Below are 13,207 nucleotides of genomic sequence, written 5' to 3'. Positions count from 1 at the left end.
TGGGAATTCTGTACAACTTCCATGTACCCGCTTTAAGTTACAATTTAACAGTGGCCATGTAGCCTACTGTGGATTTTTTATCATAATGCAGGGCTTGACTGTAAGGGTGCGTGCTGGTGGCAGGGAAGTCAGGCGCAGGAGAACGAACTCTGGAGAGACCTGAAAATAGCTGTGCAGCAACGCTCCCCATCCAACCTGACAGAGCTTGAGAGGATCTGCAGAGAAGAATGGGAGAAACTCCCCAAATACAGGTGTGCCAAGCTTGTAGCGTCATACCCAAGAAGACTCGTGGCTGTAATCACTTCAACAAAGGTGCTTCAACAAAGTACTGAGTAAAGGGTCTGAATACTTATGTAAATGTGAAATTTCAGGGTTTTTTTATTAGCAAAAATAAAAACTGTTTTTCTTTGTCATTTTGGGGTATTGTATGCATATTGATGATGGGAACAAGATCATTTAATCAATTTTAGAATACGGCTGTAATGTATAAAAATGTAGAAAACATCAAGGGAATAATCCCTGAATGCACTGTACTTTGTTGACAAACATTGGAGTAAAACAAGCTTATGTTTTGGGGTCTGATGGGATATGACAGTTGAAATAAGCTAATGAGGTGTTTATAAGTTATATTATTCAAGACTCAATGGGTGCATATCATTACTTTATAAGTTATATTATTCAAGACTCAATGGGTGCATATCATTACTTTATTAGTTATATTATTCAAGACTCAAGGGGTGCATATCATTACTTTATAAGTTAGATTATTCAAGACTCAATGGGTGCATATCATTACTTTATAAGTTATATTATTCAAGACTCAATGGGTGCATATCATTACTTTATAAGTTATATTATTCAAGACTCAATGGGTGCATATCATTACTTTATAAGTCCAAAAATAGATGTAGCAACTGCTGATTGCCCCATTAAAGTCCCAAATCAGCACAATATGAGGATGAAATACACTTTTCTCCACTTTTATACTTTACTAGGGGATTGATTGGAAAATATGGGTGTAGTAAATGGCCAGCAACACTCCGTATTACTCAGTGTCCCATGAAATAACACCATATTTAGTAGACCTTACTGAATACTCCCAACCCCTCTTCTACATCGTTACATAGAATATATATATTTGTCTCTCTAAGCCAATATGTAATTCATATGCAGTGTATTGTATTGCATTGAGTGGAGTCGTCACCACCAGCACTCTGTATATAACCCGTTACCCAGCACTATAGACCAATTTAAGTTTTGTAGACTCCATTGAGTAATTTCAATGACATATATTTGTATTTTATTAAAAGTGTATTTCTATACATGTAGCCTACACTATAGCTTATTAGCGTTCATCATACCAGTACTGGTGTACACTTTGTAAAGAAATGCTGGCATAAATAAAATAATATAAAAAATAAAATTATGTCAAATTATCAATTCATGTTTTAAAAAGTGGTTGCAATGCTGTGAAAAACAGTTGTCCTGCACTGGAGCGCCAAAAAAAAATCCACATTCCCAAAGTTTAGCATGTCTTTGTAGGGGAACTGATCTACAAATAATAGTGAGTAGTTATTTTATGATGGAAGGTTCTTTGTAGATCAAGTCAGTCAGCTGTCGCCTGCACTGCCAGCTGCAATGTCGAACAGTGGTAATGATGACTAGACAAACTAAAGTGGTTGCTGGGACTGTGGGATAGCAGGGACTGTGAGATAGAGGGGACTGTTGGATAGCAGAGACTGTGAGATAGCAGAGACTGTGAGATAGCAGGGACTGTTGGATAGCAGAGACTGTGGGATAGCAGAGACTGTGAGATAGCAGAGACTGTGAGATAGCAGAGACTGTGAGATAGCAGGGACTGTTGGATAGCAGAGACTGTGGGATAGCAGAGACTGTGAGATAGCAGAGACTGTGAGATAGCAGGGACTGTTGGATAGCAGAGACTGTGGGATAGCAGAGACTGTGAGATAGCAGAGACTGTTGGATAGCAGAGACTGTGAGATAGCAGCAGCTGTTGCGGATCGCAACAGCCGCCACCTACTGTACTGGAGTGTGAGGCCAGTCACAGCCTCCCTATTCATCTCATTGTCTTAACTAGCCCTGTGTTTCCACCTACTGTTCTGGAATGTGAGGCCAGTCACAGCCTCCCTATTCATCTCATTGTTTTAACTAGCCCTGTGTTTCCACCTACTGTTCTGGAATGTGAGGCCAGTCACAGCCTCCCTATTCATCTCATTGTTTTAACTAGCCCTGTGTTTCCACCTATTGTTCTGGAATGTGAGGCCAGTCACAGCCTCCCTATTCATCTCATTGTCTTAACTAGCCCTGTGTTTCCACCTACTGTTCTGGAATGTGAATTCATTACACTTTATGACACAAAAGGGAAGGGAAAACGGACGGGGGAAATGGAAGACAAATTGCCCTACCAACTAACCTTACACCCATTAAACCTCCCCACTATACCAACTAACCCTACACCCATTAAACCCTCCCCACTATACCAACTAACCCTACACCCATTAAACCCTCCCCACTATACCAACACCCATTAAACCTCCCCACTATACAAACTAACCCTACACCCATTAAACCCTCCCCACTATACCAACTAACCCTACACCCATTAAACCTCCCCACTATACCAACTAACCCTACACCCATTAAACCTCCCCACTATACCAACTAACCCTACACCCATTAAAACCTCCCCACTATACCAACACCCATTAAACCTCCCCACTATACCAACTAACCCTACACCCATTAAACCCTCCCCACTATACCAACTAACCCTACACCGTAGTATCTGGGGTGTGTTCAGCAGGATGCAACTTTTAGAATAAACATAACTCTCACCTGTAGGACAAGGAATTACGCTGTTTTTTTTTCATATATATGCCATTTAGCTGACGCTTTTATCCAAAGCGACTTACAGTCATGTGTGCATACATTCTACGTATGGGTGGTCCCGGGAATCGAACCCACTACCCTGGCGTTACAAGTGCCATGCTCTACCAACTGAGCCACAGAAGGACCACGGTATTCATGGTATTTCTATCTGCAACTTTGGACAACATTTGGCTACTGAATGTGACCCATGATCAGAATGATTCTAAATTGGAAAAACTGTCTTAATATCAACCAGTTTGATTGTATCCTGGATTGCATAATAGGGGAATTACAGAATCAGGATCAATCATAACCAGATGCATAAATGAAAAGGAGAACTGGGCCTTAACTAAACTCAGATTCTGAACCTTGTAAACCCCACAGGCCCCACAAGACTCGTCTGAAGGTCCCCCTGTACCAGTTGAGAAAAATGAATGGAAGTACAGTATACTGTATATGGAAAATGTTTAGTGCTAAAAATAAGGGGTTTGTTACATCTGCGTACACCACGCCCTCTACTGCTCATCCTGTTTCTCCCTAACCTGCCGCCACTCTCCCTCTCTCTCTCTCTCTCTCTCTCTCTCTGTGTGTGTGTGATTGTGTGGGCAGAGACAGGTGTGCTGGAGACCAGCTGCAACCTGTTCCATAATCAAGACCTCTACAAATACTCAGCCCTGCCACTTTCACGCTCCCAGATCATAACCTTTGCTCAGTCAGTCTATGTTTTTAGCCATTTGTTCCTGCTTAGATCTTGTTTTTGTGTTGTGCCTGTTTTCCCTTGCCTGACACGGTTTTCCTCTCCGCTACAGTTCTGTCCGCTCTGACTCTGGTCCCTGTCTCCAGTCCCACGTCTCATCAGTCCTGCTACCCTGTCCTGGACCCCCCATTCTACTGCTTCCTTGGATTCCTCTCCGGACCTGCTTACCCAGCCCCAACTCCCCTCGCTCCAGCCTCAGCACCTGGCTTCCTGCAACCCGCCCAAGCTTTCCCTGCCCTGCACCCCATCTTCCCCCTGTTTTTCAATAAATACCTTGGTTACCTTATCCCAGTCTCCTCGTCTGAGTCTGCTCTTGGGTTCACCCGCTCCGCGTAACAGGGTTAAATGCATGTAAAATAATAATAATACAAAATCCTGATATTTCTTACTGTATATCTCTCAGCTATAGGATAGACACTTCAGAAGAATTTCCCTTGAAAAGATTTGGGGGGACTATCTGTTCCATGTAATTAATCTGTTATTCAATGTGATTGTATCGGCTAATAGCAGTAAGCCCCCCCCACCAAAAACTTTTTTTTTGTGATATTTTTTTAATACTTCAAGGGGTCTTAAAAATCTAAATCAAATAGCAAAAGGATCCTTGGTTTGACCTTCTTAAAACAATTCCATATAGCTTAGTAGAACCTCTCTTATGGGTCAATTTCTCATACCACCAGAGGACAATGTTGACTAAAATATGGAAGGCAAACTGATTACCTTAACAATGTGTTGTTATCTTCAAGCTGCCATCAGGCTTACTATATTCTTATAAATGGTATGTTTTAAGCAGAGTGGATTTTCCTCTCTCCTTACACAATGGGTTTTAAAGACAGAAACAGGAAGAGGACACACAGAGAAGACAGTTTTAGGACCGAAGGGGGACTATTTAGCACAGTGATCCGATTATTATCTGCTGCTTGATTTAAAATGTGTGCAATTAAAATTAATTGATACTGTAATGACTACTTAGTCAGCAAGCATGAATTGGCATTCGGTACTGCTAATACATACAAGAACAATACCATGGCATTTGCTTCATAATCAATAATCATTGTTTAATGACCAAGAGGTTTTGTGCAGTACATTTGTATGTAGTAGCCTATGTATGAAATATACAACAATTTGCAGTCCGGTTGCAGTCTGAAATCAAATATAATTTTATTTGTCACATGCGGTGAATACAATAGGTGTAGACTTTATCGTGAAATGCTTACTTACTAGCCCTTTCCCAACAATGCAGAGTTAAAAAGTAAGAACATTTGCACACAAGAAAAATAGTAACACAATAAAATAAATGTGGTATGTCCTCTTGTGATATTCCTCTATAAATTATATTTGATCCAAAAGCATTTGCATATGCCGACTGGGAAGGTTGCAATTTAGTTATCAGTAATGGTCTTATGTCACTTTTGGGTGTGATAAATCTCTGAATAAGCCATGCTTTTGTCACTTCAAGATTAGACAACTGCAACTCTCTACTCTCCAGCTACCCGGATAAAGCACTAAATAAACTACTATTTAGCTAGTGCTAAATCGGTCTGCTAGCATCTTGACTAGAACCCAAACATTTGATCCTACTACTCCCGTGTTAGCCTTTCCATCTAGCTTCCTGTTAAGGCAAGGGCTGATTTCAAGCTTTTACTGTTAACCTACAAAGCATTACATAAACTTGCTCCTACCTATCTTTACGATTGGGTCCTGCCTTACACACCTACACGTACGCTACAGTCACAAGATGCAGGCCTTCTCATTGTCCCTATAATTTCTAAGCAAACAGCTGAAGGCAGGGCTTTCTCCTATAGAGCTCAATTTTTATGGAATGCCGATCTGCCGATCTGCCGATCCATGTGAGAGAAGCAGACTCGCTCTCAACCTTTAAGTCTTTACTGAATACTCATCTCTCCAGTAGGTCCTATGGTTGACTGTAGTCTGGAACAAGGGGTGTGAAGATGAACGGCAAGGCATTGGAGTGACCCCTCCACTGGGATTCTCTGCCTCTGACCCTATTACGGGGGCTGAGTCACTGGCTTGTTAGTGCTCTCTCATGTTGTCCCTAGGAGGTGTGCATCACATCTTGCAAGGCTTTTTCTCTCGCTATACTCGTCTTGAGTGGGTTGAGTCACTGACGTGATCTTCCTGTCTGGTTTGGATCCCCCTCGGGCTCGTGCAGTGGGGGAGATCTTTGTGGGCTAGGCTCCGCCTTGTCTCAGGCTAGTTAGTTGGTGATCTGTTCAAATCCAATCAAATCAAATTGTATTGGTCACATACATATATTTAGCAGATGTTATTGCGGGTGTAGCGAAATGCTTGTGTTTCTAGCTCAAACAGTGCAGTAGTATTTAACAACTCACACCAATACACACAAATCTAAAAGTAAAAGAATGGAATTAAGGAATATATACATTTTAGGATGAGCATTGTCGGAAAGACATTGACTAAAATACAGTAGAATACAGTATATACATATATGTAAATATACTGTATATACACAGTATATACAGTATGTAAACATTACAGTGACTAGTGTTCCATTATTAAATTGACCAGTGATTCCATGTCTATGTACATAAGGCAACAGCCTCTAAGGTGCAGGGTTGAGTAACCGGGTGGTAGCCGGCTAGTGATGGCTAATTAACAGTCTGATGGCCTTGAGATAGAAGCTGTTTTTCAGTCTCTCGGTCCCAGCTTTGATGCACCTGTACTGACCTCGCCTTCTGGATGATAGCAGGGTGAACAGGCCGTGGCTTGGGTGGTTGATGTCCTTCATGATCTTTTTGACCTTCTTGTGACATTGGGTATTGTAAGTGTCCTGGAGGGCAGATAGTGTGCCCCCGGCGATGTGTTGGGCAGACCGCACCACCCTCTGGAGAGCCCTGGGGTTGTGGGCAGTGCAGTTGCCATACCAGGCCCAATAGGATGCTTTTAATTGTGCATCTGTAAAAGTTTGGGGGCCAAACCTAATTTCTGCAGCCTCCTGAGGTTGAAGAGGCTCTGTTGTGCCTTCTTCATCACACTGTGTGGGTGGACCATTTCAGATTGTCAGCTTTTCACCTTCTCCACTGCAGTCCTGTCGATGTGGATAGGGGCGTGCTCCCTCTGCTGTCTCCTAAAGTCCACGATCAGCTCCTTCATTTTGTTGACGTTGAGGTTATTTTCCTGGTACCACTCCACCAGGGCCCTCACCTGCTTCCTGTAGGCTGTCTCCCTCGGGTGGTGTGGGGGCTGTGCTTTGGCAGAGTGGATGGGGTTATATCCTGCCTGGTTGGCCCTATCTGGGGGTATAGGGGGAGGGGGGAGTCTGTCCTGTTTGGTGTCATTCACCTGTCTTATCTGGCTTCCTGTGTGATCTTAAATATGCTCCCTCTAATTTTCCCATTTCTATCTCTAGAACCATACCTCGGGACTACCTGGCCTTACTTCTCCTCGCTTTCCCCATCTCCAGTCCACCTGGTTGTGCTGCTGATCCAAGTTTCTACTGTTCTGCCTGCGGCTACGGAACCCTGACCTGTTCACCAGACGTGCTACCATGTCCCGGATCTGCTGTTTCGACCTTCTCTATCCCTCTCTGGACTACACCTGCTGTTTCAACCTCTGAATGTTTGGCTATGAAAAGCCAACTGACATTTACTTCTGAGGTGCTGACCTGTTTCACCCTCTATAACCACTTTGATTATTATTTGACCGTGCCGGTCATCTATGAAGGTTTGAACATCTTGAAAAACAATCTGGCCTTAATGGCCGCGTACTCTTATAATCTCCACCCAGCACAGGTTTCTTCCTAGGTTTCTGCCTTTCAAGGGAGTTTTTCCTAGCCACTTTGCTTCTGCATCGCTTGCTCTTTGGTGTTTTAGGCTGGGTTTCTGTGTAAGCACTTTGTGACATCTGCTGATGTTAAAAGGGCTCTATAAATACATTTGATGGATTGATTGAATCTCGGCTGCAATATCTGGCTATGATTGTGTTATCAGATGAGACCTTGCTGCAGTGTAGGTGGAGAGCCATGGTCGATGCCCCAACGCGTCACAGGGGGATGAAGAGGACTAAGGCCGCACCCCGATTCTCTCCTCTAGAAGGGTACTTGTCCTTACACATGGGATTGATGTAATCATTGGCTGGAGGAATTTTCACATCGCTAAATCCATGAATATGTTTATTTTTAAATGTACAATAAATCGTTATAGCAACAAGCTGAAATACAAGTACAACTTACAATGGAATTATTAAATATTAAATATTACAAGTTTACAAATATACATCACCATCAATATATACAAATAACACAGACACTTGAAGTCAGTAGCGTTCGTCGGTTGTTTATCAGGTGAACCATTCCATGTGAGGGAGTGTTCAAGTCAAGTGCACACTTCAAGAGAATAGCAGAGAATTGGATTGCCAGAGTACATTTTTGTGGAGTCTGAGTCAGTCAGTCTCAAGTTCTTTTATGTTTTCCTAAGCCCCTGCTACCAGCACACAGGTCCTTGTAGTAGTCAGACTGAATGAACCGAGGATACGCATCGTTCTCCATAAGGCTACAGACCTTCCTCTGGGCACCGTCAAAACAAGATGCGGTTGGCTTGTGGAGACTCTGAGCAATCGTGTCTCTTGTGTGGTAATCGACGTTGACCTGATTTGAGAAAAAAAATGCATTAATCACACATCGACACAACCTTAAATAACCCTATTTATACACTATTATCATACGTGTCAGTCGTTCTTCATCTAATTTGGTTTTAGAAGTAGGTTACTTTTAAATCTATTATAGTTTTCCTTCATGTCTTCCTGGAAAGTTTAAATATTATATTCTCCCACTTTGCAGCAGGTACAGAGTTACTCATGGGGAATTTCTAAATATATATATTTTTTTAAATCGGTATAACTTGCAAAGAAAGTCACTCATTTATTATCACTATAAGGAACATGAAGTGATATACATGATGGTACTGTGATAATGATAATATAATGTGTTTCTACCTCCATACGGGAGTCACTTTGGATGAATTCTTCATAAATGCTAGTAGCTTTCCAGGCAAGCTTCTCTGGACTGGTGATGGACTTGAACTCTTCACAGGCAAGCCAAAACTCCAGATTCTCCTCACAGAACTCAGATTTCAGGAAGACCCGAAATGCCACTTGGCCACCTAGAAGCAAAATGGAGAGAAAATATTTGGGTTGATTTAGGTCATCTGCAGTCTGGTAGTGTGTTTTATATATTTACAAAAATATGCTGTATACATATATATAACAAAAATTACATTTATGATTGAGTAGTTTCTCTAAGGAGTGTCCCCACTGTTTCGCCTCATTAACAGATTGTCTGCAAATAAAACAAAAACAAAAAGAGGTTGAAATATGGGAATAGTGTAATTGAATTGGTGCTGCAAGGTATACTGGTAGACCAGTAACATAATCAAAACGTCATGATACCAACATATAGTTTCATATAATACTACAAACATTTTCGGCCCTACCGATTTAAAGAACCCACTATCGCCTGTTATGAAATGTTTACAATGTCAGTTGTTTACAAGTTCAGTAAATGTTTTAAGCAACAGCAATTAGTCTCTTGTGTGCACCGGTCCAATAATGTCCACTTCACTTACATGCGTGGCAGCTGTGATCAGCAAGCCGTAACCTCTGCCAACTCACCTGCTTCTCACTGCATATCTATTCCATCAGTTTTTTTAAATATAATTGAGCCTTGATGGCGAGCAGGGATGGAGACCCTGATCAATCCTGTTATTACATGTGTATGTTTTATACACTGGAGCAGTGCACAGAACGAGCAGAATTGATACATTGTATATAATGTAATCCCTGATATAATCAAGAGCACAGGCCAATCTGGGTATAGTGTTTGCACATTGGCTGTCACACAGCAGTGCCAGAGAGGAAAACCCGCTTCGCGACAGACATGCTTGCAGCTTTAGAGCAAAGAAAACGGCTTGTAGCTCAAACGGGTTAACAAAATATTACTCCTATAAACGGAGCCACCCTTTTATCTTCCTGCGCGATTTCACAAACCATGTCGCGGGCGGTTTTAAACTAATCCCGGTCCGTTAATTATTGGTTTGATAACAAACAACGTTATTCAACGTTAACAACCTGCTAACTTGACAGTAGGTCTAGGCCAGACCTATTTAGCTAACAACCTGCTAACTTGACAGTAGGTCTAGGCCAGACCTATTTAGCTAACAACCTACTAACTTGACAGTAGGTCTAGGCCAATTTGATTGCCACAGGAAGAAATTAAAAGGGTCTGCAACTCATGAGATGTGCTTCGATTCATATATAGCGTTTTCTCCTTACTGCTACAATGACATGCGGATCATTATGCATGTATATTCCTTCCTCCCATTCCTCCAGCCAAATCATAGGTGGGCATTTGCCAATTTTGGAGCGGCAGGTAGGTAGCCTCGTGGTTAGAGCGTTGGATCAAGTCCCTGAGCTGACAAGGTAAAAACCGGTCGTTCTGCCCCTGAACAAGGCAGTTAACCCACTGTTCCCCGGTTGGCCGTCATTGTAAATAAGAATTTGTTCTTAAACTGACCTGCCTAGTTAAATAAAAGGTCAAATAAAATAGCCATTCTATGCAGTATTGTATTATACAGTGAACAGTGTGAAGTTAATGTGTTGTATTGAGTAAGTGTGAATGTCTGTGACGGGTTTGATTTGTAGCACATGCACATAACGTTTAGAAAACGGGAACAAGCGTCAGGAGGACGGGGTGAACAGGACGCCCCCCCTTCACCATACTACTCGGTATTGTGATACTTGGCCTGGTATCATATATTTTGTAAAATCATGGTATAGTGACAACATATTTAAAATACATACCAGAAAAAGTATATAGATTTTTTTTTTTTCAGTTTCACATACCTGTGCAGTTTTTTCCTTGAATGAGGTGAGGGACTATTGAGGAAGTTGTGGAGTCTCGATTTCCAGGGTTTATGCCTGCAGAATAAATTATAACGCAGAAATAATGTTCAGTGGTCTTTTTAGAAATGTATTATAGTACACTTATTTATAGGCCAGTCACATTACGATGTTTCATATACAATACAAATATGGCTCGTAACGCCTATAACAACGTAGTTAAAATAATAATAATTACAAAACCAAATTACATCAACAACTTACAAAAGCCCTTTGGTCTTGTCAAGGTCTTCTGAGGCCGTCTCACAGCAAATATCCATTTGTTGTAATTATTATTTGTGTTCAATGGCTAAATACTGTGTACATATCACCCTCTCAACCCTATTCGTTGAGTTTCCAGACCCAATTCTCAAGGAAGCTCGGTGGATTCTTTATGCTCTCTGACAAAGCCAAGAATACCCAAGCTCCACCGGCATCTCAATCCTGATTGGCTCTTCTCCATAATCACGGGGAAATCTACACTCAACAACCAGCGATGTCGAGTCACTGAGCATTGTCCCAAGCTAACAATAGCTCAACGGAGTCCCAGCCAGCACATTTGGTTCCTTTGAAATTCTACAAATGTATAATACCAGTTAAAAGTTTGGGCACACCTGCTCATTCGAGGGTTTATCTTTATTTAAAACAACAACTATTTTCTACATTGTAGAATAATAGCGAAGACATTAAAACTATAAATAATACATATGGAACCATGTAGTAACCAACTCTGGTTCCTTGATTGTTCTCCTCGGAGGTTTAATTAACACTCTGAGAATGGACATTATAGGTTTATTTGGGGGTTTTCGAATAACTTCCTTAAAACTCTGACAGAATAATTTTTCAATAAGACTTCTAATAACATTGCGAGCTTATTTTGGGTAATAATTTTTGAACTCCAAGCACCTATTGGACACATGGGAAATTAATTTCTTTACGCATTAATCATACAAACACATTTATTTGTTATTGTTACACAGCATCAGTTAGATTAAAACCTATAATCATATGCTCTCTAACCATGAATTTAGTCCACTGCGCCACCAGGATGGAGCAAGCATGTTGTGTTTTTTTTAGGTATACAAAGCTGTTCATTTTAGCCTATTTCAAAGGAAACAATCACTCATTAAGATCAGGTGTGGCCAATTAGCGGGCATGGCCAACACATCTGAACACAATTAACAAGTTGTATGTTTCAAAATAACATTCTTGTAACATTCTCTGAACGTTGCTAATGTTTTCTTGTGGTTTTTATGGAAAGTTTTCATCTTGTTCCCCGAATAATTTGAGAATATTACTTTACATAGAGCCACGAGGAAACCTGTAGAAAACTTTATGCTGAATTACTGAAATTCCCACAGAAGAACGTTGTTAATTAATGTCCTTGGAACAATTTGAGAACAAACTTTTACAGATGCACAATCGAGAGCATCCTGTCGGGCTGTATCACAGCCTGGTACGGCAACTGCACCACCCTCAACCGTATGGCTCTCCAGAGGGTGGTGCAGTCTGCACAACGCATCACTGGGGGCAAACTTCCTGCTCTCCAGGACACCTACAGCACCCGATGTCACATGATGGCCAAAAATATCATCAAGGACATCAACTGCCCGAGCTACTGCATGTTCACACCACTACCATCCAGAAGGAGAGGTCAGTACAGGTGCATCAAAGCTGAGACTGAGAGACTGAAAAACAGCTTCTATCTCAAGGCCATCAAACTGCTAAACAGCCACCACTAACTCAGAGAGGCTGCTGCCTACATTGAGACCCAATCACTGGCCACTTTAATAAATGGATCACTAGTCACTTTATACAATACACTAAATAATGGCACTTTAATAATGTTTACATATCTTACATTACTCATACTATATGTATATACTGTATTTTATACCATCTATTGCACCTTGCCTATGCCGCTCGCCCATTACTCATCCATATACTTATATGTACATATTCTAATTCACCCCTTTAGATTTGTGTGTATTAGGTAGTTGTTGGAGTATTGTTAGATTACTTGTTAAATATTACTGCACTGTCGGAACTAGAAGCACAAGCATTTCGCTACACTCGCATTAACATCTGCTAACCATATGTATGTGATAAATAAAATTGGGTTGAATTTTGATTTGATTTGAATTAGAACCATGAGGAAGACTGTAGGAAACGTTATGCTGAAGTACTGAAATTTCCACAGAAGAATGTTTTTTTATCTTTACATTCTTCTTTTAGAACATTCTCAATGTCAAACTTTACCAGTTCGAGAATGTTCCTAGAACATCACCAACATTGAAATGAAATGTAACTATGTAAGAAACTTTTAGTAAAAGTGTTGTTAAATTAATGAAATACCAAGAAACTATCCTGCACCATTCCCAGAAAGTTGTGGGAAGGTTGTACGCAAAATAACCATAGGACAACCATGGTCTCACCATGCTCTAAGAGACATATGGGTCTCAGAATGTTATGGGTCAGCTGGGCGTGCTTTTATCTGACAAGCGTCACTCCAATTCCTCACATTTACTTGCCAGGCCTTTTGTGGAATAATAGATGAGGACACGTGAGAGCAACGAGATTCAGACCTCATGCTCCCCTTTATTATTTTTATTAATAATTTGTATTTATTATTGGCTAATTACAGATGTA

The 13,207-nt window shown here is 41.0% G+C and overlaps 1 protein-coding gene across 1 annotated transcript; it reads right to left on the bottom strand.

Annotated features, from left to right (window-relative positions):
• Nucleotides 1-7,779: 7,779 nt before the first annotated feature.
• On the bottom strand, nt 7,780-10,954 carry LOC118372164 (regulator of G-protein signaling 21-like). The gene is made up of 5 exons (XM_035757960.2): nt 10,784-10,954; nt 10,523-10,597; nt 8,899-8,960; nt 8,618-8,784; nt 7,780-8,270 (listed from the first exon to the last, which is right to left on the bottom strand). Exons 1-5 carry the CDS (start codon nt 10,837-10,839, stop codon nt 8,076-8,078), a joined length of 555 nt encoding a protein of 184 aa, XP_035613853.1. The 5' UTR covers nt 10,840-10,954; the 3' UTR covers nt 7,780-8,075.
• Between the last annotated feature and the right edge of the window lie 2,253 nt (nt 10,955-13,207).

Source organism: Oncorhynchus keta, chromosome 15 (assembly GCF_023373465.1).
Source record: "Oncorhynchus keta strain PuntledgeMale-10-30-2019 chromosome 15, Oket_V2, whole genome shotgun sequence".
In the NCBI taxonomy this organism is placed as follows: Eukaryota; Metazoa; Chordata; class Actinopteri; order Salmoniformes; family Salmonidae; genus Oncorhynchus; species Oncorhynchus keta.
This window is presented reverse-complemented; position numbering and strand designations above follow the sequence as displayed.